Here is a 25643-nt window from a genome sequence, read left to right as displayed (position 1 = left end):
AGTTTTCTGGGTCCAAAATTTGTCAAGTATTATTTTGAAAAGAATTTATTCGTGAGAAAAGTTGCGTTACTTTCTTCAAAGATTGAGTTAACTCTGATCTGGAGAGTACAGGAAATTCGTGTCACTTAATTGAAGGTTTGCTAATCCAGAAAATGTTTAAGAGTTAAACTGAATTCGCCAATAAAGAAGATTGTTTCTTCTGTCTAGAAATCTATATTAAGCCCGATTTAATAAAGAAGGAAAATTGAATTTCAACGGGGGAAATTTAAGTGAAAGTTTATTAGTTTGAAATTTATACAAGCTATTTTATTTTTGAGACGACTGAAGATGATTTATCGGCGAAGAATGGATCGTTTCTTTTCTCAGGGTTGATATTAACCGCTTCATTCGAATCGATGCTAAATGTCTGTGAATATTACTATGACCTTTACAAATAACTACAGGATGACTTCGACTTTTTTGCTTCGTTGAAGATAAACGTACGATCGAGGATTAAACTTACTAAATCGTGCTTATCTCACGATCTACAAACGTATTTCTAAAATCCAACAATTCGAACGAAATGCCAACTTCAGCTAAATTTCGAGATATCGTGGCAACTGTCTAATCAACTTCGACCGCAATTTGTCAACTTTGCGAACCACATGCGCGCGTCGGGTTTCGTCGGCGTGTCCCATAAATCTCGCGCAAAATTCAGCCGGATAACCGAGCGCCGTACGAGATCGCCTTACGTGCGACCGTAAAGTTCAAACTTTCCTCGATCATCCGATAAGTACAAGCTCGACGATTCATCATCGCCGTTTCGATCGCTCCGAGCGATCTTTCCGACTGCCTACTGAAAACAGATGGCCGCCGCGATATCGTAATCGACGAAATACGCGGTCCAGCCGATTTGTATTCAGCGTATCTGGATTTACCATCGATAATTAATCGTGGCACAAAGGCAAACGTTGCGTCATACAATGGAAATGCTACGATCTACGCACGCATGACGGCCGCGCGCCTTGCTTATAAGGTTTAATGCCACGCTCTGGCTAGACAACGGTAAAGGCGACCACCGGGTTGCCCTGTAATGGTAACTAACGACATTGTTGGCTAATGATTGTCTGAAAATTTACAACGCTCCATACGATAGCCTTCGTTCCGTGATTTCGACATATCTAACCTACACACATATAGATGTACACGATATATACATAGAAAGTGCAAGGATATTGTCAACACGGATTATATACTGTACGTGATCGAGCGTTTCTTTAAAAAAACGGCAGAATTCAAAGGAAGAGAAGAAGTGGAAAAACGAAATAATCGAGGCTGAGTATGGTATCTGGCGGTCAGGAAACGCTTGATATCGGACTGCCGCACGGTGCGTCGGGATACGCGCGTGTTTCGCCACTTTTATCGCCGCCAGTAAGCCCGAAGAAGCGTTTTCCGATTGATAAGTGGCCACGCGCGTTTTACGTCTCTCGCGTCGACGCCAGATAAACGCAGTGTAATTCCGGCTGAGAGAACCGGTAAACAGAAATGTACTCGGTCGACCGCTTGACTCGCTTTTACGACGCCTCCGATAATTAAGAGCGGGACACCGAAGAGGGGTCAGGCCCCGTGGTAATTAGTTTTAACGAAGCCTTTTCGCTGGCTCGGCGGTTTCGTCGCGAGAGAGGGCCTAACGGTTTACTGTTTGTGCCAACTCCGAGACGCAGTAACGCGTTTTACGAACCGCGAAATGGTACTCGTAAACCGAGTGCAACTGGTTTTGGAATTTTCGGAGCGGGAACGTTATCTACCGCCACGGATGCCGAGGACGTAGTTAAATACTTTTGAGAAACAACGAGTTACTGCGTATCACGGAATCAGGTAAGACGCTCCGATTGCACCGTATCATGCAAACGCGTGAATAATCACGCTCGTATCAGTGACGTATACACCAGCTTCGTCTTTGCTTTGTCGGTTGTCGGTTAAACGCGTCTCTGTTCGCGGAACTTCCTTTGATAGATTTTGAGTTAGAGAAATCAGAATGTAAAACATGAAACCGACGATTAAAAGTAAATTCATAGAACACAACGTTAGCTCTTCTTTATTCTTCTTCGATCTTTTTATCCCTTGAATGAACAAGAAAACCTATAATATTTTCAGGAAACGAAAGCAAGAATCTTTTACACATCTTTTTCGAGCTTCAAACAGTATCGAATAATAGACAATACGGCCGAACAGAAACATGATTCAAAGGTTATAACAGGGTTACAGTGTATCAAGAATCCGATGGCATTTCAAGCTAACAAAGGGAAAGACCAGGAACCAAAGGCTAGGTACATAATCTCAACTTTCAACGGAGCAAAAATTTGCGAAAAAAACCATCTTTTCACGTCGATAACCGATACAATCATCCACCGACAAGCTATGAAATCCATCTTTTTATAAGCGAAGAACAGTTCGCGCCTGTGGGCTGCCAGAAACATTTAAGCGCGCGGCTTTTTCGCGCGATGTTCGCCGCGTGCGCGTAAATCGAAGCCATGCGTGACAAAATAACAATTCCTCCGCGCCTCCGGCCGCCATTGTCTCAGGGACCGGTCGCAGTGGCGCGCGCGCGTGCGCCCTCGTGCGCTCGCGCGGTTGCATCCTTGACATTTCGAGTAAACGTCCGCGCTAGCATTCGCACGCGCACCACTATACTCAGGCCACACTCTCCTGAGGCTCTCTTTCGCTTGTGCAACCCGTACGCGCGCGCATCGGCCACACATCGTCGCCTACTCGCATCGAACTGCTCGATCGCGAAATCTCTAGCAAACGACAGGCTTTTCACCGCTTGCAAAACAACAGCTGCGCTTATCCGAACGTATCGACGGTCTCGCTTCGCTTTCTACCTCGCGATTTTCCTCGTAAAATGTCACTACACACACATGCCAATATGTATATTGGATGAAACACGAAGCTGGTGTGAACGCCAGCCTATTCCAAAACCGATTTATGTAACGATCTGTTGTAATTATCAATGCACGCGAATGATTATTAGCACGGATTCTGTCAGCTCGCGATTTACGACCGCCTTCAGCATGACAAACGGCCAGCCTAATTCTAATTTATGCCCCGGGGAAGTTCGACTATATTCGACCTCTTACAGCCGTGCAATTTTCGCGCGCTTTCCTGTGAGATTCAAGGCGACCCGCTTTTACTCGCGTTGAGATTTCATTCGCTTTTCTCCTGGTTCCACGGTACATAATATAATGGCAAGATATTAAAAGTTTGTCGGTAACTTGAGTTCTCGATAAGCCAGTTCTTCGCGATGCGGTCGAAAGAACTCGTCTTCGTGAGCGGAGCAACTAAAGGGGGAACGAGAAGAGCACGGCTCGCGCGTCCCATAAAAGCGTTCGGGGCAAAAAGTGCAGCGCGCACGTGGCCAACACCCGCATGCACGCTGCGTTCGCGGTCTCGCGCGCGGACATTGGATCCGCGTGCATCAGAGAGGACGTGCACACGCGGTTGGAGGGCGGGGACGTCGGGTTGGAACCGACGAAAAAGACTCGAGAGGAGAATGGTTGTACATAGAGGGGACGTGAAACGAGTATATAAAGAACAAGAAGGTTGGGACAAGGAGGAGGAGGATCGTGAGCCAACGAGGAGAGGGGAAAGGCGTTTAGACAAAAAAACGGGGTTGACGAGACGAAGCGAGGAATGTACGGCTAGAAAAAAAAAGGAGTTCCACGAAGAGATAGAGCGGTGGAGATAATACGCGGTGGAAAAAAAGGGAACTCGAGAAAGCAAAAACAGGAACAAGAAGGGAAAAAAGAGAAAAGTGGCGGAACGAGGGGGAAATTTCGAGTGTACACGGACCAGCGGGAACACGCGAGAGACAATGTACATTATGTACACGCGTTATGTCAAAGAGGCAGAAAGAGAGACGAAAAAAGGGCGAAGAGTGGGAGCAGATTGAACGCTGGCAGCATATGCGAGCACGTGACTCACATGGAGCGCCCTTTGTACGCGTAAGTGCAACGCAACTTGTTACAGTATACGTGTAACGTCAACCCTAGCAGCGCGAGCGCGATCTCCCGCACCTATGTGTGCGTAGGTGCGAGTGTACGTGTGCCTGACAGCATACGTGAGCAGTGGTGAACGCTCAACTGCACAAAGAACCCCTCTCAAGGCCGCTGCAGCCGCGATACACACCAATGAGACGCGTGCGCGCGCGACGACGACTCGCGCGTGGAAACACTCGCGAATCGCGAGCGGTGTCGAGCGTATACGGGCGAACGCGCGCTCAGTTTTTATCGTGTCACGCTTTTGCGGCTTTTCAGAGACAATGAGACGGAACAGTCGAACTACGTCGTTCCAATGATCGGTTGCTCGTTTCGTCAGAACCTCCCGTTGAGGCTGTAATGGAAATTCATTTTTACGCGATTTGGTAGTCGCTCTTGGAGTTTCCATGGAGTCACTGTTAAGTACGTTCGGTTCATGAATACATATGGGGCGCAGGTGGAAATACGAGATCGGTCTATTTACGTCGATCTTCTGAGTTTAAATGTCACTCGGTAATTAAAAGGGTGAATTTTGAGGCGCTTTTGCTAGACTTTTACCGTACAAAAATATTTTCAAGAAATGACAGACAAGATTCTTTAATCGATTTCAGTAATTACTTTTACAATACGTCTAAACAACTAAGTCATTCTCAATGCTTCTACATTACAATATAATTGTTTGGTGTAGTTGCTCTGCCGTTAAAATGTAAATATAACATAGTTAATTAGTTAAAATTAATTAACGGCATACATTGAATTTTAAAGTTGTTTCCTCGTTAAAGGTAGGAAACATAGATTATATTTCTCCATATGATCTTCATTTATAAAGGAAGTCGATAAAATTTCAAGATATACATATGTATACGCCAGGCACGTATTAAATGTTATTGTCAGTTTAACACAATAAAACGTAAAACCACAAATGAGTCACCACGAAGAAAAGTCGAACCATCCAACCAAACTTACGCGTGTACGACATTTCTCGTTCTGCAATAGAAAATATCGCCGGGCCTATTCGAGAGAACCGAAGTCGTAAATACGCGATGATTTCTCCAGGATGTGGACGATCGTTCAAGTAACGTTCCTTAAATCGCACCACGGTGAACGTACCGTACAAAAGCAGCTGATTCTGCGTCTTACTCGAAACCTTACTTCGCTTGACTTTCGAACGCTTCGCGGAAATCTCGTAAAACCTCCAACTCCGATATAAATGTTCCCCACCACGCTACACTAGCAGTGGACAATCGATTCGCGGCGTGCTCCATTTTTTCACCTGAGAATCGAACGATCTTTCGCCGTTTCGAGTAATTCCCTTCGACGAGGCAAGATCTTGTGCTCGCGTTGTACCAACGCGATTGCCCGGCATGGAAACGGCTACGGTAGATACGTTATCGCGATACGGCCAACGAGAAAATTGTAAAAATGAGGGAACAAGGTTGCGCCACGACGCGGCCGGCCATCGATTTCCTACGACTATCTGATTACCCAATAAATTCTGTCCACCGGTTCGCGAGCACGAAGCCCGATCGGATTCTGCGGTGCAGAAGTCGTATCGAGGAAACGTTCCGGAGCTCGCTCGACCGATTGATTACACTCTTATTGACTACGTGACTCGCGATTTCGTTGTCGGCGGAATTAATCGAGGTTCATAGTTGATTGCTTGCAATGTCTCTGTGCTCGACCTACAGTGTATGGATGATGAGGAAATTCTGGTGAAACAGAGAGTAGAAAAATCGTGAATCTATTTTAAGTTTCCAGTGTTTCGGTTAATTCGAATGTTTCGATTTGCTGCATACGAAAATGAATATGTTTGAGGAAGAAATATTTTCAAAAAAATCCCTGTGCAAAGGTACGTGCCTCTAGTAGGAAGTATTTGCACACCCATTTACATGTCGTAATAATTAAGTATAGTAAATTTCGTATTATTTAGTAGTACTTTTATACAAACTATATTTTATATAACGGAAAAGGAATATTACGAAGATGAAGTATAGAACCGATCGAAGAACATTCCATCGAAAAGTACGTTGAAATATTCTTTGCAGCACTGTAGATCTGCAACTAGAGTTTATACGCTCCATCGAATAGCTCTACTTGTATCGAGCAACGACAAAGCGATGCATAGCTTCCGTTTGCGGTATAATCACTAAGAAGCTGCACATTGCTGATTATATCGTTAACTGGCGAATCGCCACTGCAAGTTGGTCACGTGTTGCCACCGTTATTCGATGATTATAATTACAAGCGAATCAAGCCTCTATCTTTGTTTCTTTCTTCCTGTTGCATCGCGGCTAATAATCGACCGAGAATCAAGCGGAAACCGATACCACTAAGCTGATGGAACTCGAGATTCCACGAACATGGAATAGTCTTAAGCTCCGGAATTATGCATACGATAAAATATATTCTCTGATTAGAAAATATTCAATTCAATAGAATATTCTATCGCTGTAATGTACTTAAAAATCTCTCTGCTTCGCTTAATACGTCGGTTTCCAATATATTTTATGCGCCTCTACAATGTTGGAGGTATTATCGATAAGTTTTATAAGTGAACAGTCGCAACTTCCATCGAGAGAAACAAAGAACTGGTTTTGCGAGCTTTAGCTGTCTGCGTGGAACGCATATTCACAGTTCGGTTTCAGTATATACTTCGCTTCTTTCGACGCAGCCATATAAACAGTATCGATATTATCATTTGAATATTTCCCATGAATATTCATATCGTGATAATGAAAGCAATATTCATCAGCCGAGATGAAACTTTAGAAAACTTTCTTTCTCATTTAAGCAAAAGAAGAAAACCTTCAACAAACGATTATAACGATTCGAAGGCGATCAAATAATGGAAATCGCTTGAAAACAGTTAGAAGTACACTTTGTTTGGAGATCGCTATAATCAGGATGTATTTTGGAGGAGCTCGTGAGGAAAAACAGCGGTAGATCTTCACGCTCGATAAAATCACGATGACGAGCCGCGATAAGCGAAACCGTACCACGAAGGGTTGAGGTAATCGAAGGAGAAGGGTTGCCGGCCAGATAAAATCAGCCGAATTTCATGTACGGCTGGAGACGCGTGCTCGAGCCGCCTACGAAGAATACGCTCAGGGGAGCGTAAAAATGTACAACAGTAAAAGAGCGGGGAGAAGACAGGAGTACGCTCACCGCTTCGTCTCAATGAATATTAATGATTCCACGGGGCCAGCTCGCGCGAACGACCTCCGAAATCCGTGAAAAGCACGCGGCGAGCGGTACAATTAGAGTTTTAATTAAAAACGACGCGACGCGACGCCGCGGATAAGAATCGACCTGGCAAGAAGAACGTTAATTGGCCGGAACCACGGGCAACTAGCTTGTTAAGTCGAAAACAATCCGTCATGCGAAAAACATCGTTCCGATGTTTGTTTCGGAGAAAAATATCGTGACAGATATTGCTGTACACTTGCATCGATTAGAAGTTCATTTAAATCTGGATAACGATTGATTGAGTACATTTTAGTGGTTTTATGAAAATAAAAGAAGTAGAATTATTACTAAAGTATACGTGGAATTAGGAAGTTCTATTTATGATTGCTCTCTGAATTTTTAAATTTAGATATTCGAGAACTTGTGTATAGGTTTAAAATTGCCTCGCATATACAATTCTGTAGAACCCTAAACTATGACTCTGAAAAATGTTGTAATACTTGGAATTCAATTTCTTAGAAATTGTCTAAGGATTCTACGACGGTTGCAATTGTATATGATAAAAATTTTGAACGATATTAGGAAATGAATTATCCGCTATCTACTACGATTCATATTGTGCAAGTTAACTTCCGGAAGTAACGGAATTTCCATTATGCATTAATAAACATGTTTCCACGAGAATTGCGTAGAGCAGAACGGGAACCTCGCCAGGAATTATACTTACACGATGTTGATCTGATTCATCTAGAGCTAACCCTCTTTCGTGAACAGGGACGTCAACCAGAATCTTGTGAATGTTTCGCTTCTATCGAAGCGAAAAAGGCCAGAGATAAGTGAGAAAATTCAATAAACCTGGTTCTGACGGATAGATAAGAAAGATACGGCATTGTTCTGCTGACGTGAAGATAAAACGCGACTCACCAGTGACGGTAACGAACTATCAACGAGACGACCACGAAAAAGGAAGGAAAAAGAAAGAGAAAAAGAGAAGGAGGGGACTGGTACGATGAATATTTTAAGGGCTCCGCCAATAACGCCAGGCTCGTTGGATGAATGGAAGGAGACGGCCATCGAGGACCGGACGATCGTCAATGACGAATTTCTTTCAATATTTCATCAAGTCTATAGACTACGGTCGGTGCTTTCGTTCTTCGTGTTCCGGATCGATCGTCTTCGGGATTTCCGCTGGGAAAGCCGTGATGAAGTAAATTCAGAATGAAACGATCGATAGGAATTACAATCAGAATTCGACTCGCGTAACTTTTTCGAGTAACATCTAATCGAAAAATTGTTTTAAAGGAAGCGTAGAAAAAGATAAAGGAATTTTGTATCCGCGTAAGTAATATAATGGTCGAAATTTTGGCGCATCAATTTCTCAGAATTCTTCCATGCAATTTAAGACATTAAAACATTAATTGCTAACATATGGACTATATCTGTTTATGGCTGAAATAAGACCAGGCAAGCTTGACGCATACGCTGCCACGGACGTACAATTATACGCAGAATTCACTGTACTGGTACCAACAGGTTTTTGCGTATATCTCGGAAACTAAGGCCGAGTGGCGGTTATATGTATAGGAAAAAGTTGTTCAGAATCATGTCTCCGACAAGATATTCAAAAAATTAGCGAAATCGATGATGTGGATAAAATATCGATAATTGCCGGTAATTGTCAGTTGTCTCTAAGAGAAGCAGAACGTCTTACATCAATTTCAATTATCGATTATTACGTATTCAAAATCGAACATTTCAAAGTTCTAGTCCCTATAATTATTACATAATTGTATAAAATTACCCATCATAAATATGTTAATATACAAAATTAAAAAAAAAAGAACAAGTTCGCAGTTTAAAAAAGAAAAGGGCAATTCTACTGGTCTTCCGGGAGGACGGCGAGTTCACTGTGAAATTCAGTGCACCGATACGAGCGCAGGCTTTACGACAATGTAACATAATACGAAGTTCAGTGTCGAAGGGTTATCGTTTTACGGACGATATCCGATCTTTCTCTTACCGAGAAATTAAACGCCTCCGATTAGAGCGGAATCGCGGGGCATGGACAGTTCGATTCTCTTATCGGTTCGGGCGATGGGAAAGGGGCGCGGGCGTCGTGGTTCGCAGCGAAAACATTAGCGAAGGGGTTATCCGTAACGTTGAAACGTAACGTCGACAACAATAAGACAAGCAAAACGAATCGCCGAGAACGAGAGTGAAAACGGATAGGCGGAAGAAAAAAGAAGCCAGCGTGATCGGGTAACGCGGCGTAATCGTTATTACCGTGGTCGCGTTTACGCGAGCACGATGACGAGGTGGAAGTTTTCTGCAAATGTCACGGGAGAAGACTCGGAACGGGGCTGGCCACAGCTGTTTCTATAAATAACCAACCCCGACTCGATGCAACGGCGCGCTCGCGGTCCGCCAGATTCTGCATCTTCTCTCGAAACCACGCTGGCAAACTATGGTTATTGACCCTCGCACATACACCGTACGCCACCTATTTTCGTTTGAAAAATAACGAACAGACGCGTAATTCAATTTTTCTAACGAGGATTCTTGTTAATTTCCATCTTATTTTCCCTTGGCTTTTGGTAGTATGGAACGTCTTTATCGAGTCCGAGAGGGTTGATATTAGGTATAATATTATCTTTGGGAGATCGATAAAAAGAAAATTTCTTAAATCAGTGGGGAGGATTCGTGATTACTGGAAAAATACATACGTACATTGTTTTGAAGAGCGTGATATTTTCAAGGAATGTTGCGTCACTCCAAAACAATAGTAACACACTTGCAACGGCCGGATGCAATTTGTGGTTTCTTTCGGGACACTTCCATGCGCTGCTCGGCGAGATCAAAGGCTCGTTAGCGACGTATTGCCGTGAAACTGCGGCAAAATGGATTCAGAATGCTATCTGATGACGTTTCCTCGCGGTTAATCGCGCATTTCGAGCGAGCAGGGTGCATTGACCCTCGATCATAAGCATTTTATAGGTGGTTTATAAAATTACGATCGCTACGCAAGTAATTCTAAACTAATTTGAAACTAAAGTCTGTCTCAACTAATTGGCAGTCTGACGTCGCTGAATCAATAAATAATCCGTAATACATCTACTGTAGTATTAAAACAAAAAGAAAAAGAAAGAAAGAGAAACAAATTTCATAAGACTACTTAATCGTAAATAACTTTCAAAGTTCAACAAGTTTCCATGAAATTACTCAAAAAGTCACCTCAAAATGTATCATAAAAAATATTTCTTGGTTGATGAACTTCTTCAGAATTGACCATACACCATATACATACGTACTATTTGAAAGCGTGTAAGATACGATATCGAGGCACTCGTCGAGCAATCGTCGCGGCACGGTTCACGGTTCGATACTGCAATCTCTGGTGGACGATCGACATCCGAGATTCGGGGAACGAGCCGTTGCATCGCGTTTTATGGCGCGTTTTACTCCGGTGTGTGCCTGACCATCGGTCTTTTCTCCTCGCTCCTCCTCTCTGTCTCTTTCCTCCTACTCTCCTGTCGATCCAAGCGACCGCGCCGTCTCTTTCGCCGTAAAGGAGGCTCGAGCAGCGGTGCAGGGTCATGGCCGGACATCGTCTGCCATACTCTCGCCTCTACACCCACGCTACATCTGTTATACTCGCCCCCTTTCGCTCGCTGCACCCTCGTAAAGCCGCGTTTCATTATGCGCCGAATATAAGTTACCGCAATTTACGCCTCTGGCTCGCTCCTCTCCTTCTCTCTCTCTTCTTATCTTCTGTTTTCTCTTTGCGCCAGTCTTTTGCGTGGTATGTTCCAGCAAAATTTCCGTGGTTATTGTTACAATGAAGAAGGATTGCATCGAGAAGAGACAGTTGAGAAACTAATGGACAAAGTTGAAAGCAAGTGTACATGATGGTGATTATGAGAATCGTGATTAGAAGGATCGCAGTTTGAAAGTTTCCTTCCACAAGTTTAACCTTTTTTACAACATTCATGTTACAGCCAATGATATTGAGGCAATTTTTATTTGATTTTGTTTTCATCGATGAAACGACAGAGAAGGGAAGTTCTCTTCCCGAGACTAAACTTCTGGTTTCAAAAAGTTTCGCTGCAAAATGTATACTAAAATTTATTGATCGATTATATAATAAAAATTGTCGAAGTGCAAAGAGTCAATCGCGATACACGCAGCTAAAAGTCATAAGGCAACAAGGATGACATTTTTTAGTTACCTTTATCATGTTACATTCTAATCAATCTACTTGAACAAATAAAAATCACGAATCTACGATCGTCTTACTAAATAGCGTCATTGCTTTCGTTAGTTGTAATTAGTTCCAAGCAAAGAAAACACTACTGAACAATGTTCTTTAAAGCGAGCGCAAATTTAATTCTTTAAATTACTAAAAATTCTGGGAAAAAGCGTCAGAGCATTAAGGAACAAGGACCTAAGAAGACATTGAAACTGAAATCAAATTAATCACGCGAAAGGACGGGCAAATGTAAATCACGCGATGACACGCGCGTTTCACAACCTACGTGTCCGTTTTCTCTCGAACGTCCGCGAAATCACGGCAAAAGGTGTCGGGATATCTCGCAACCATCGCGATGGACCGAAATTTTTCGACGCTGACTCATGGGACAACGACCGCTGTCAAATGTATCAGAATTTTCGACAAATCGTGCAACAGCCGACGCGTGTCAACGACCTGGACGAAACGACGATCGTTCCGCGACTTTACGAACGTTCGCGTGTATCGTGAGTCCTACTAAATAATACAAATCAAACTTCCCTATATTCTACGCCTTAATTTTGACGAATTTGTTGCGCCTTCGATAGCGATTAATCGTTTTTTTACATCTGCAAATTGATTAAGAAGTAATTCTTTGTTGGCAGAGAATTTATATATCGAACCTCTGAAACCATAATTTATATATTTGACGCTTAATTTTTAGTAAAAGCAAACTATCATAGTATAATGTGCACGGAAATTATATTCGATTTTTACTGTTATTAATGCTATGTATATTGAAACAGACTACTTAATTCTATGTCTTTTTGCTGTCAATGACGAAACAGAACGAGAATTGCAGATTGATCAGTACATATTTTAGGGAACATACAATACTTAAAATAATGAACAAAGATAAATATCACTGAAAAAGTTGACTTTTTGTAATTTTTTCTCGCAATCAGAAATTACAACCACCGAAATATTTTACTAAACGCCCACACAACCCACTTTCTGTCTTTTCCCTGAGGATCGATAAAAAAAATTAACATTGGAAATCGGTGACATACTCATGCTCCTACTTATGTAAAAAATTTCGAAGAAAACCATTTCGGATAACTTCGTGTGTGAAATGAATATGAAGCGTGAATTTTTGAATGATCTATGATTTTTTTATAGGAACTCGATGAAAAACATGATTCTAAAAGTATCTTTCAGGTTTGAAAAGGAAATTGACTGCAGAGTCGCGTTGTTCCACTCGAAAGTTATCCGCGTTGTACCGCGCGACAACCACGTGTTGCATTTCTAGTGGATATGCAGCGTGCTGTCCTACTCTCGAGTGTATATTCCCGCGGCTGCAGCGTGTGAGAAGTGGAAATTAATTGCGTCGCACGTATTATAAATCTCAACGTATTCAGAGTTTATTAAAAAGTAACAATTTTCAATTGGTGTTTACAAAATCATCAATAATGTAAGGAAAAAGAAACATACATTTTTCAATAAATAAATAAATAAATAAGGTAAAGAAAATAGGTATAAAGAAAAAAACAAAGATCAATTATACAATGTCAGATAAAGATCATTTGTGTCATATATGGGTATCAAAAATTCACAGCATCTGTTCAAAAAAATAACAATGACTGTATTTATAAATGTTTCGCGTCGCAGCAATAGCTGCAATATTGCGAATAACTTTTTAAATTGATCTACATAACAAGAATTACGTTAAGCATTTTAATATTTTTTTTGCATTTTGCTTAACTTTTTCCGAGTGTCTACATTTCTTTTTATATTTTCTCGACTAGATCCACCAGTCCCCGTAGACGATCAGAAAACGTCTCGTGGACGGTATTGTCATTTTCTCATGCAATTGCCTCTATTTGGTCGCCCTTCGAAATGGTCTTCGAATGCATCTTTCTGAAAAGCCGTCGGAAGGATATCGTGGTAAGACTGGATCTATCCAATAGATAAATGGATACATCCTAGCCATGAGACCGGGATCAAGTGGAAAGAACAAGAAAGACGCGGCCGTGGCACGTGTCAACGAGCCACATGACCACGCAAAGTACGGTAGTCGATTGTTCGTCCCTTTCTATCGAAAGATAAACTAAAGTTGAGGCCATAAACTCAACATGTTGTTCATTGCGCTGGATAGTTCGACATTTGTACCAGAACGCGTAGGAAAATCTTGAGAAAGGTGCAAACCAATTTTAATAAATCGTTCAACTCACGATTTCGTGACGGATGCTGGTCGTTCCTGTTTCGGAGGACCTGTTGCAGAGCGGCGTACAGAGCGAGCATCAGTTGCTCCAGCTCCTGTCCCTGGACCTCTGCTTCGTCGTCGGACGGCAATATGAATGGGATAGCCATTTCTCGATCGTGGCAGGTGCACTACGATTTTCAGATCTTGAATACTCTGCTGCTCTCTTCTCGTCTCGGCACTGCAATCGAACCAATGTCAGTGGATCAAGCACTACCACTTTTTGAAATTTCTCTCTCGATTCTGTTTTACGCTACTCTCTTTTCCCCGCAGGCACAGAATCGCCGTTAAATCGAAAATATCGACGGTTCAAGAGTCAAAGGGGATCGCAAACATGAATTTTCCCCAGTTCGACACAAAAGGTATTTTCGTGGCCACACACGTGCCTTCGGGCTTCGACGGCGCACGCTCGATGTTCGTCGCCGCGGTTACGAAGGTCTCTATCGTCGTCACTGATTGTCCGTAGAGAAAACGCACGTGGCCAGAGAAGAACGCAACGCGCCAACCAGTTGACGAAAATCGTGATCCGTGGATTTACGACGATCGAGCAAATGAATAAGTACGCGATCGACTGTGCGTGCGATTAGTCTGATTTCTTTCTCTATCCGACGCGCGTGTCTTAATCACGTCGCCTGCAACGCCTATAAGGTGGATCCTCGAATGGATCACTTTCCATGAGTGGAATCTGTCTGCCGTTGAACTCAATCGATTATCGAACTCCGTTTCACGGACGGTCGAGATTCACTGGAATATCGAAGTTCGAGATGGATGGGGGCGCGCTCGCACGTCCGACGATCTCCACAGAGGCACGGATGGATGACAGTTCGAAAACGTTTCGTGGGACGATGGCACAAAGTTCAATGTCCTCCGGTCAAATGTACGACACAAGATGCACTGACTGAGTCTATTGGCAAAAGCGTCAATTTGCTTTTCTCTTACACCGAGCACAAGCGAAATATTCGCGCGAGAGGGAATAGAACAGGGAAAATTGACTTCTTTCGTCCGTTTCTTCGATTCCCACACACGCACACGGTCGATGCTATATAACACGTTGCGTCTCGCTACTGTCCTCTTTGACGCGACTATCACACGTGTGTACGTAGCAAAAGTGCAAGAGAGAAAGTAATGCGACACGAGAACTCTCGACTGAGCTTAGGTAACGAGAAACACGTCTACACTCCTCGAGATCTAGCGTGGTAATGATTCTGTGCTTTCGTTTCAGCCACTCGGCCCGCACGTTCTGCCTTGCGGCGGCAACCGATTTACCCCACTCCGCCAGCCTCGCGCGGCCGGTTGCTCCAGCAGTGGGGGAACGATGCGCGCGCATCCGGACTCGTACGATGCGAGGAAAGGGAGAAAAGAACAGTCGCTAGTGGGGTTGTGTGTGTGTGAACGTTGCGAACGTGTAATCGTGTGGTTGCGCGTGGTCCGTAGCGTTGTAAATTTACCGGTTAGGGTCAAGTAGGGTAAAAAAGATGGAAGGAAAATCAAAACTTTCGAAACCGAGCGTGGCACGATGTCCCGTGTTTTACGCGCCGACGAAACATCGATACGATGCACTCACTCGAAAGAGTCAGCGAATGCAGCGCGGGCAGAAGATTTTGCGCGCCATTTCTCCAAGTTTGCAACCTCTCCTAACGTTGTCGTTTTTCTTTTGTTCTCTTTATTCCGGTTTTGTATATTAGTCGTATCGTAAAAACGATAGTTCTCTCAAGGATAAAAGATTTTCCTTTCGAGCATCCGACGCGAAACGCTGGCGAAGGCATAGCAAAGCAAAGCAAAGCGTGTAGCACGTAGCAATGCGATCTCGACAGGAGAGAGTGAGAGGGAACCCATACAAACGAGCGGCACGGTTGTATGCACTTCGGAACGGTTCGTAGAGGCGCGTATGACACGACGGAGCGACACTCGAGCGTAACTGCGTAGTTTCTGCGAGCAACTTCACGGGGGTAGTTGATGGAGTTTTACCAATACATTCACGTTTTCGGGAAATGGAATTATAGACTCTGAAAAGTTATCGAGAACGACTCGCATTATCGCGATAGAGTAGCTCGAGTAACATCGTTGTATAATTTAACTTATGAAATACGTTCCTGCCTCCATTCTTCTCCTAATAATTACTCAGTTTTTCCATCGAAACTAAGACACGAGATAAAACGGACGTGAAAATACCGACTTTGAACGATGAATAAATCAAAGTCGCAACGGTGTCTTAATTTCGCGATAATTTGCGAAGATGCGACAGATATCTCTGGGACCGTGATGCTTGGTTAAGCGACAATTTTTTATGCGACCAATGAATGGGTAAACAGGAGGAGAAACAAGAATACAATGTGCTCCTACTGTGAGCGCTGATTCACAATGCATACGATACACCCAGCGCACTGTACAATGAAACCACATAAATAAGTATCGGCATATTACTCTGCACGGGGACAATGGGATCAAACAAGAAGAAAAAAAAGGGGAAAAAATGCAGAATCGAAAATTGACATAACTAAATTCTTTATATAAACAATCCTATATTATCACTTACAATCTGTAACATTTTATTTCTACGGCATTGACCTATACAATGCTAATACTATGTAATATAGAATAATTAATGATTATATCTCTTAATCTAAGACAGGCTTATAAAAAACTGAAACAAAAACATAGATCAATTTAGAAATAGTCGGAAATTACAAACATTTATAACTAAGTATTACTACATTCATTAGGAAAATACTATCGTAAATGATCGATTAATACGTTAAATCAAGATACTCTTTATCCGTACAAGTTTTCAGAATTACGCATAGTAGTCACACAATAGCTTGTTGGCACCGAATAATCATTTTTCGCGATCCGACTTGCAAATCCGTTCTCGCGAGACAAAGAGTCCAACGAAACCGTCGAACGGGCAAAGTATACGTACACGCATTATCCTAAGTACGATGCACCGATTCCAACATGATCGAGCAAGCGAGTCACTCGAATCGACGAACGATCGTGGATTATCTGCATTCACCGGGGCAGGTTGACGACAAGGCACAAGAGGAGAATAGATTAATGGCGGGAACGGCGCCGAGAGACATTGTCATTGGATATCAGATGAGAGAGATCAAGAGAGAGAACACGAACGAGAGAGAGGCAGTTAAAGGCCAGGTGAGTCCTTCGTGTATCAGGGATGGCGTTACAGAGAGATGACATTACTGCCACGGACCATAGAAACTGGAGTCGACGAGAAGAGAAGCGGGTCTATCCTGATGGAGAATGCCACATCGATATCGACAGATCGATCCTTAATCCCAGCTACAGTTTACAGGCAACAATTTCACGCGAGCCACATTCTAAGTCTAGGCAGATGCACGGCTTGTACCGTTAATCAAATTTTCCTGCACGGATGCAGAAAAATATTAATTGACTGGATCGGCGAAACGTCGATCGAGAACGCGAGCACGAACTACTTCTGCACGTCGCGAACCCTTTCGTTCGTTTGTCTGTCCGTACGGTGATTTATGACTGGCGCGTAGATTAGATTTTATTGGGATCTTAATTAGTTGGTAATCTCGAGATGCGGCTACCGAGTTACCTTCGTAACGCGATTGCCATCATTTCTTTGATCCTTTTGCGATCGAGCGAGTGAAACAGTAAGGTGAAACATTATCGAGAGCGAAGATAATGATAGATACATGAAGCAATAGTGCTACTAACGTTTTGTTTCGGACGATCTTCCTTCCACTTTCCTTTTCTTCATAGGTATTTTTTCTGAATACCAGCCAAATACCGCCCGACAATCCAAATTTGTTAGTTAAATGTGAACTGGATGTAAAAGTAATTCTTTAATTTTCATGTAGTATCTAGTACGATGAAGAAACGAGTTGAAAGATTGATTTTGCTGACTTACATGAAAGCGATAAGATTCACTGTTTTATCAAATTGTACTTTAGTAACTTCGATCACTACTAACTGTCTCCTCTCCTCTGCTCGCGTTTATAAGGAAGTATAAGCTTATCTTATCTTCATCGATCACTACAACAGTATCAGTTACAGTAAAGTTACATTTTTTCAATTCAAGACTACCTATCCTCATATCCTCATATCCCTGTCTTGTTTATTGCACAGTCCTACTTAAATTCTGACATAACATATACTTTAAAACATCAAATTCTTTCTTAATTTTATCAAATACATTTTTTTAATAATATTTCACTCAAACCATCCTGAATTTTAAACGCTTGCAGGATCATTTCTACTCCGTTTCTTTTTCATTTAGGTCAAACTATTCTAATTGGCTGTCTGTTTAATCTCAATTTAAATACATAGTTTATTTTACAAAGGTATCATCTCTTCAGTTTTATAATTAAATATGTCGCAACTTAGTGTCACAATACATTTTCATCGCTTGAAAGAATTTAATTAACGCTTTATAATAATAAACGTAGAACACTATTTTATGAAAATTCACAGTGGCCTTACACTATTGTGATTTTCAACCTGCAATCATCTATCGAATCGTATGATATTTAGCTCAGCGATTCTGGTCGTCTAACTATCCTTAAAGCGATCAATGTTAACGATCCACGAGTTTAGCGGCTCGGAAGTGGCTCTCTGTCGTCGGTGTGGCCCGGGTCTTTCGTTTTATTTCCACGGAAAGCATTGAATCGGTTCCTGGCCGGTAGCGGGCGAGATTTAAAACCGGTAGCACCGTATGCTCCGACTGGATTGTATATTTTTAGAACGACCGGCATCCTCGCGTGGGCGGACACGCTGGTCACCGGTCCAGGAACCTGCACCACGTTGTTTCCAGCGCGCACGATGATCCCCTTTTGTCGGCGGATCACGCTCGTCGCAGATTTCTCAGCGTTCGTTCTTCTGGCAACGTGCCGTGAAGCAAGGATAATTCGTTGGGATTTAGAGGGACGCCACCGGTGCTCATTTTTCAAAGAGAAATCTTCGATCGATATAAGGGTGTTAAGAGATCAGCCAGCCTGTTGTGTGTCTTCGATTTTGATTTTAAAAAGAAGTTTGAGGTCCGAATAATTTGAAAGTAGGACATTCATTTATTGCAAGATTTGTCACATTTTCCGTGAACTTTGGATCTTTAACGGCGATATTATGATATAGTAGAATGTAGTTATTTGGGTCAGCTATGTTTTAACATTTTGAAATTCAACCTTGAATTTCCCTTGAATTTTTTGTATAAAATAATCAAAATACTATGTTGTCAGAAAGTTTCTCCAAATAATAACAAAAAAATGAGAAAACGGGAAATCCGTGGAAATTCGCTAAACCTCATCAAACCACGATCGGAAATTTATTTTACTTCATAGTAACTCTTCACTTTCAAGCATTTGCACTCGAAAAATTGTCGATAACTCTCCAACTGTACTCCCACGAGTAAATTCCTTCTAAAGATTACACACACGAGTGTTATAATCAGTCGATACGTAACAGAAACCAAATAACAGAGATAAAGGAACTGGCGTACGTATTCTGCGTGATTACGGTAACTCAACGATAAGGCTCTACGTCATGCTCCAAAAATGATATTTTGGTGATGATACCCGTCGATCGGCAACGAGAACACGTTTTTCGTCCTTTCTACCATTATACACACGTTGCTGTCGTTTACGAGGTTAATAGTAAGAGCAACGTTAGTAAGCGTCTTTCATACTGGCTGCAAAAACTCGCCAGTTGGACGAGTAATTGGCCACGATGCAAGGATACGAATGAAAGTTCTCAGCGAGGTCATTGAAGGCGGACAGGGTCAGGAAAAATCGTGGACGAGAGTTACTTTAATCGTATTTCAACATTTCTTAAACGAATCGTTAAACATGCTATTAAATGTATTCTCCTCTTAATTGTTGTTATATTTTATGTCAGAGTAACATTAAACTCTCGTGCAGTATTTCTATTTATCTAGAATGCTGTACTGAAATTGTCGTAACATGTTACAAGATTTACGAAAAAAATGAGTTAGAATTTTATACGATTAAATATACTTAGGAAAAGCGACGGTGAAGTTTTATAAATAATTGTAGAAAACGTGAACTAGGCTTTTTGCAAGATTTCTGATATTGCAGTTGTCTTTAATGAAAACAGTTACATATGCAATTTCTTTTGTAACGATTCTTACATGCAATGTAGATTTAATCTACATCCGTTGTCAGGTAACTTAATTTCGCGTAAAACTTGAAGCAACGAAATTAACGTACAAAAAAGCAGCACGATTGAGAGTCGCATCCAAAAGGTGACTCAGCTTATCACGTAGATGGTACGAATTGCATTTCTTATCATTTTTTATCGGATTATCGGGTGCATTCACCCTATCCCGCCGGTTCATCGAACTAGATTTATTGCTTGTTTTGTGCAAATGTCGACTCGCCGGACCGGAAAGAAATTATTAAAACGGCGTAATGACCTTACGGCGACGTACCACAATAAAAAAGTCAGTAACCAAGCGCAGTAACTAAAAAAATATAAAATGAATCGAATAACAATAGCCGGAAAACTGTGGCCGTGCATTATTTGTAATTCACGAGCGAATCTCGTGTCTCAAGCTTACCCTAACGATTTCATTCCATCGTCAATGACATCACGTTCCAAAGTCGCAAGAATTATCGTTCGTTCCATCGAATTTACAAATTGAGTGTTTTATAATACCTCGTGTAACAAAACGAAAAGATGAGATCGATTTGTGTGAAAATCTTAACCAAACAGCAATAAAAACGGTTTTATCTTCCGGTATCGAAACGGGATCGCTCGATAAGCATCAGGAAAAAAACCCATTTACATCTGTAGTCATCGCTGCTTAAAAGTTACAAAAGATTCCAGTGAGTGATAATCGAATGACCGGCGAAAACGTAAGAACCGGGTATCGATATCCAATTACGTGTTCCTTCGGTTTTTCCCCCTTCTTCGTCTACAACGAGCAACGTATTTGCAAATCGCGTCAGAAATACACGTTTTCACTTTTATCAGCGAAAAGTGTGATAGAACGACGAGAGAAACATGTAGAAAATTGTTGAATTTCGTAGCGAAATGGAGCGCATGGAGATGGATTTATAGAGTGCGCAGGTGCGAAGACGCGACTAATATCGGCAATTTTGTAATTCTGAAAGCGTCCATTCGGTAAACGCGTACCGAGCAGTCGAAGTGAAAGAACTCCGCGTTCCGAGAAGTGCACAAACGTCAGTCACGAAAGCACAGAGACACGTGCACGCGGGCACACGTAACGCGATGGGATTTCTCGATAAGTGAGCACCTCAATGTCAGAGGAAATTATTCCCCTCGGATTTTTAAGACTTCAGAACGATTTTTTCGATACCTTCGATACGATCTGAGACGATGGATTACGATCGTGATAACGTTATATATCGTCGCTGTTTGCTCTTTGTTCGAGACCTATCATATTATTTAGCATGTTGGGAAGAGAATGAAATATTATTTGTGATTGTTCGTTGGTGATTTTTCTGTGTTATCGATTCACTTCCTGTGGTTTTATAAAGTACGTTTAGTTCGTCGAGCTAATTGTCACGCTAATTGTTCATTGGGTTTCATTAAAATTGCCAAGGCGTCAAGCCTTCTACAAAGTCTGTCTGTCAGACAACGTTTATCAATTTCCTTATCACATTCCAATGTATCTTAATGTACATTTATTTTTAGCTTCTTGCTCATTATCGAATCGATATTCGTTGCAACACTAGAATAAAATGAAATTAAAATATTCACTAAGTATGTTAAATATATTTTCTCCTATCTTCATAATTTAGCTTGAAACGTCGCCAGGAAGTATCAGAAATTTCAAAATCACCTACTTCACAAAATTAATAGCCATTTCTATCTGCCTATTACACCATACTCGTTCCGATTAGTGTCTTTTATTTTATAATCTCCGCGAATCTCAATATTTTTCTTTTACTAATTTTTTTATTAATAATTAAGTACCTACTTTATTTAAAACTGAATTTTGGATACAAAATTTTATTCTTACACCTTCCAAATTCTCAGGATTTGATTTTTAAGAACATTTTAAAGAGTATTTACATATAATTTCAACCATTTGCTTTATGAATTGTTTTCACCTCTTTAGCATTAACGATTTTCAAATATTCTCTCGGCTATCGCTCAGATAAATTTCATTAGAATTAGCACATATGAATTCGAAATATTTCTTTCTCAGTCCATCTATTTTCCCATAAATGTTTCAAATCGTCATGGACAGGCATAGAACAAAGTTTGGCTCGACGTGGTCGATTATATAAGTTGTAGCAGATATTTGATAGCAGATCGTTTTTCTTCACGATAAGCAATTATATCAATCATGTCTGTGAAGGACGTGACTATTCTACACGAGATTCGTAAATCGAACAGCGGAAATGAAGAATTCGCGAGGGTGTTTGCGGATGCGATAACGAGGGGCCGCAAAGTCAGATTATCTGTCGCCTTCTGTGTGCTAGTAGCAACAAAACATCGAACCACTTTGTCGTCATCGTTGTCATAATTGTGGAACGACCGAAATTTCCTCGCAAAGGCTGTTCTGATCGCGAACCGATTCACCAAGATACCGGTTCTTTTCGCCACGCGCCGCGGAACCAATCGACATCTTCGTAAACACAGCGTGACTCGCTTAAAAGTGTGGCGGGTCAGTAGCACGATCGCGTGCCACGCTATCGATACTGACTTTCCTTAAACTTTCAGATAACCGACGTTGATTAACGTTACACTGATACTGGTAAAAAAAAGTGTAATCAGTAGCTGGGAACATTTCTGTTTTATTACGACGAATGCTAAGTACGAGAAGTGAAAATGAATCAGAAGTGTGCAGAAGATAGAAATTTTGACATGTGATAGAATCATATGGAGGATAAACGAAGTAACAGATGTTATATACCTAAATATCTCGTCGATGACATTTTCCATAGAATCGATTAATCTAACCGAAGAAACAAGTAATTGCCAATTGAATTGATTGAGCGAGTTATCAGAAGATACATCAACATCTGGAAGATCAGTTTACATATCACTTTACTCCAACTTGCAAGCTTCTCAGAAACTTCGACTGGCAAACAGAAACGTTCCTAAAAATGCCGGACGCGGTGCGGTCATCGTGATTGGAATCCAGGTCGTATTCGTCGAATTACGCTACTGTAAACCGCAGCGTCGACATGGCTCAAGGTCGTACGCAACTTTCCAACATTGGAAGCTTTCGATTTCCTTCTTCCGCAAATTTCAACTTTCAACGATACGAAATGTTTAGAATTATTTAAAAAATTGCGTAAAAAGAAAAAGGACATTTGAACTTCTCCGCGTGTATAAAAAATCGGGAAAGAGAAAAAAAGAATAAGAGGATGAAAAGCAAAAATTGGCTCCAAAAGAAGAAAGCGGAGAGCAATCGGATGAGAGCAAACGAATGCTCGCGCAGTGAGTAAGCCTGGTGCGCTTGCAGGTGCATGGACGTGCATTCCCAGCTGTGAGGGCGTAATATGCAGGTAGACGCGCGGAAATCGTAGATAACCAGTGAACGTGAGCTATCATCAAGGTCCGATAGATAGGAATATAGTTCGTTTAGGCAGGACAAAAAGAGTATCATCAGACGAGCTAATCGTGGGACATGCCGGCCTCTAACGATAACCTCGGCAGCCCAGAACCTGCCCTTGCAGGCTAATAAAACGGTATCTGTTTCAGATAAAGCCATGTATACCGAAGTTGCATGCACGGTTCGCGTAATGTTGCAACGACGACGATAATCGTGCGTCTTCCCCAAAGAGTGTTCAGCCACGCGTCAGATAACAATTTCCTCGACCTTGTCTAAAACACTGATATAGACATTTAGTCTCGCGTGTTTTTCGATCTAACGGTCTATGACGTAGTTTCATCGTAGATATTTATTTGGTGCATTCGACGGCATTTCGCTAGCTGTCCTTGAATCGTGACAACGGTTTAACCGCTAATACGAAACTTTCCTACGATGACTACGTGTTACACGTGTCCATTGTTTTACCGCGATAATGTGTTTTTACTCGACCTTCAATTCAACGATGACGAACAAATATTCAAGATCTGTTCAATAACAGGGAACGTTTCCTTCGTATAATTTTCTAAGTTCTGTATTTTAGGATGTTTGCTCTATTAAACGGTATTGTAGTATTTTTTTCGCACTATTTCGAAACGTACTATCTTAGAATATTTTTGGTAATCGAATGTAGACGTGATTTTCGAGACCCGTTAAATAAAGTGGTTATTACTTATACGGATGCAAGTTGCGTGTCACATACGTTGAACGAGGAAAGGTAAAGTTTATCGTGTGCGATCGATAAAAGAGAAATGGCAACTTCGATACATTTACTCACCGAAATGGAAGATTCACGAGCTGGAGCAGTCAGATTATTTTCAAAACACGTTGGACTGTTTCGAATATCAACAGGTTGTGATGTCTAGACTAAATCTGGAGTACACGATGATTTAACGAAAGCAAGCTCTCGAAGACTAATTTTGAAAATGTTGGTCGCGTCGGTGGCTAGCTTAATCTCGACGAGATTTATGGGCTGTGACGGAGGGGTTCGGGACACGTGGCTCCGCTTGTTTTCCACCAATCACAGCACGCTGCTTCGGGTCTCGCTACGTTTTACTTGGCCAATCCTGGTGTAACCTGCTCGCCGCCTCCGTCACCATTGGCAGATACCAGGCTGATGACTCCTGCGATTTTCACCAAGAAACCAAACAGAATCCCTGATCGCTAGCGGCGCGCGCCGCCTGTTATCAAACCAGTAAAAATTCGCTATCAAGGGATGATACAATCACCAAGGAATTCCTCTATATTTAATTAGTCGATGTGAGTATTTTTTCCGCTTACGTGATCTTCTACGCACTTTAACTGGCTCGTACGAGTTTTAAGCTACGTACACACATACGCATATTGTCATCGAGAATTCCTTTTCGACGACGAATTGCAGTTACAATGTGTACGAAGTGTTTGCTCTTTACCGAAAATGGGGCCATACATGTTGACTTTGTTTAAAGAGATTTATTAGGTTGTTGGGAATGATTAATGACAGTTGTTGATCTAGACAATTTTTCCTTCCATTTGCTTTATGCGCTTCTCGTTGATATTGCAAACTGATCGAAGAGAAGGCAATCACAGAATAAAGCTTTGACGTGCTTACGTAACGCAGTCCTCGAAGAATACACTTAGTCTGTTTCCAATTCGTTTATCGTTTCCATTCGTTATCGCGGATCAAACACAGGTGACAATCTATCTAAATACTATGAACACACCGTGGCTATCGACCACGAGTACAGGTAGTCCCACCAGGTCGCATTGTTTATATGTACACACAACGGGCCGGTGTTTGCGACCATTGACTCATCAAGGCGAAAGGCATCGAAGGGATTCAGCGAAATATCAGGCAGGTTAGTCAGAACCGAGATGAATCACGTGATTTTTCGAAAGAACAGGTTCGTGCCTAGCAACCGTCCAATCCCGGGCGGTTCTTTTAAGGCCCAGAAACACAGGTTCTAACCCGAGGGACCCTTCTTCCGCCCTCCGAACCCTCCCGCGTCGCACGATCCCGTCAGGTTAACTCGAACGCGCTATGACGGACCTACCAACAGCAGGAAACGAACCCGATGACTCACCCGTCTCGCTCCGAGGAAACGAAACGACGAACCGGCGCGGCGCGGCGTGCATAGAAACTGGAACGCAACCAACTCTTACCGCACTTACGCGCATCGCATAATCTTGTTACCGCGCTCCTCTTCTCCAGTCACATACAGTCACGCGATAGTCCACCAAATTCACGCGCATCGATCTTCGTAGATAGCAATAGCGATAACACATACATTTTTTTCTCTTACGTGCTCGTTAATTCGTTATCAGAAGTGGTGAAAATTTGAATTTTTTTTTGAAGCGAAGGTTTTTTTTTATTTATTATTTGAATTCACAATTTGTCCAATTTGGACATTTGGT

The 25643-nt window shown here is 42.0% G+C and overlaps 1 protein-coding gene across 2 annotated transcripts in view; it reads right to left on the bottom strand.

Annotated features, from left to right (window-relative positions):
• LOC100648236 overlaps positions 1–24164 on the bottom strand; it is a 42627-nt gene extending 18463 nt beyond the window's left edge. Inside the window, exons 1-3 of one of the 2 annotated variants that reach the window (XM_012320284.3) lie at positions 17580–17874; positions 17387–17494; positions 13659–13868 (exon numbers count right to left, since the gene is read on the bottom strand). In XM_012320284.3, the coding sequence (XP_012175674.1) occupies positions 13659–13797 (139 nt within the window). In that variant the 5' untranslated portion in view covers positions 13798–13868; positions 17387–17494; positions 17580–17874. Of the gene's footprint in view, positions 1–13658; positions 13869–17386; positions 17495–17579; positions 17875–24027 lie in introns of those variants that run through there. The other variant, XM_048409688.1, reaches the window with a different exon arrangement.
• Between the last annotated feature and the right edge of the window lie 1479 nt (positions 24165–25643).

Source organism: Bombus terrestris, chromosome 2, assembly GCF_910591885.1.
Source record: "Bombus terrestris chromosome 2, iyBomTerr1.2, whole genome shotgun sequence".
NCBI classification, from domain to species: domain Eukaryota; kingdom Metazoa; phylum Arthropoda; class Insecta; order Hymenoptera; family Apidae; genus Bombus; species Bombus terrestris.
This window is presented reverse-complemented; position numbering and strand designations above follow the sequence as displayed.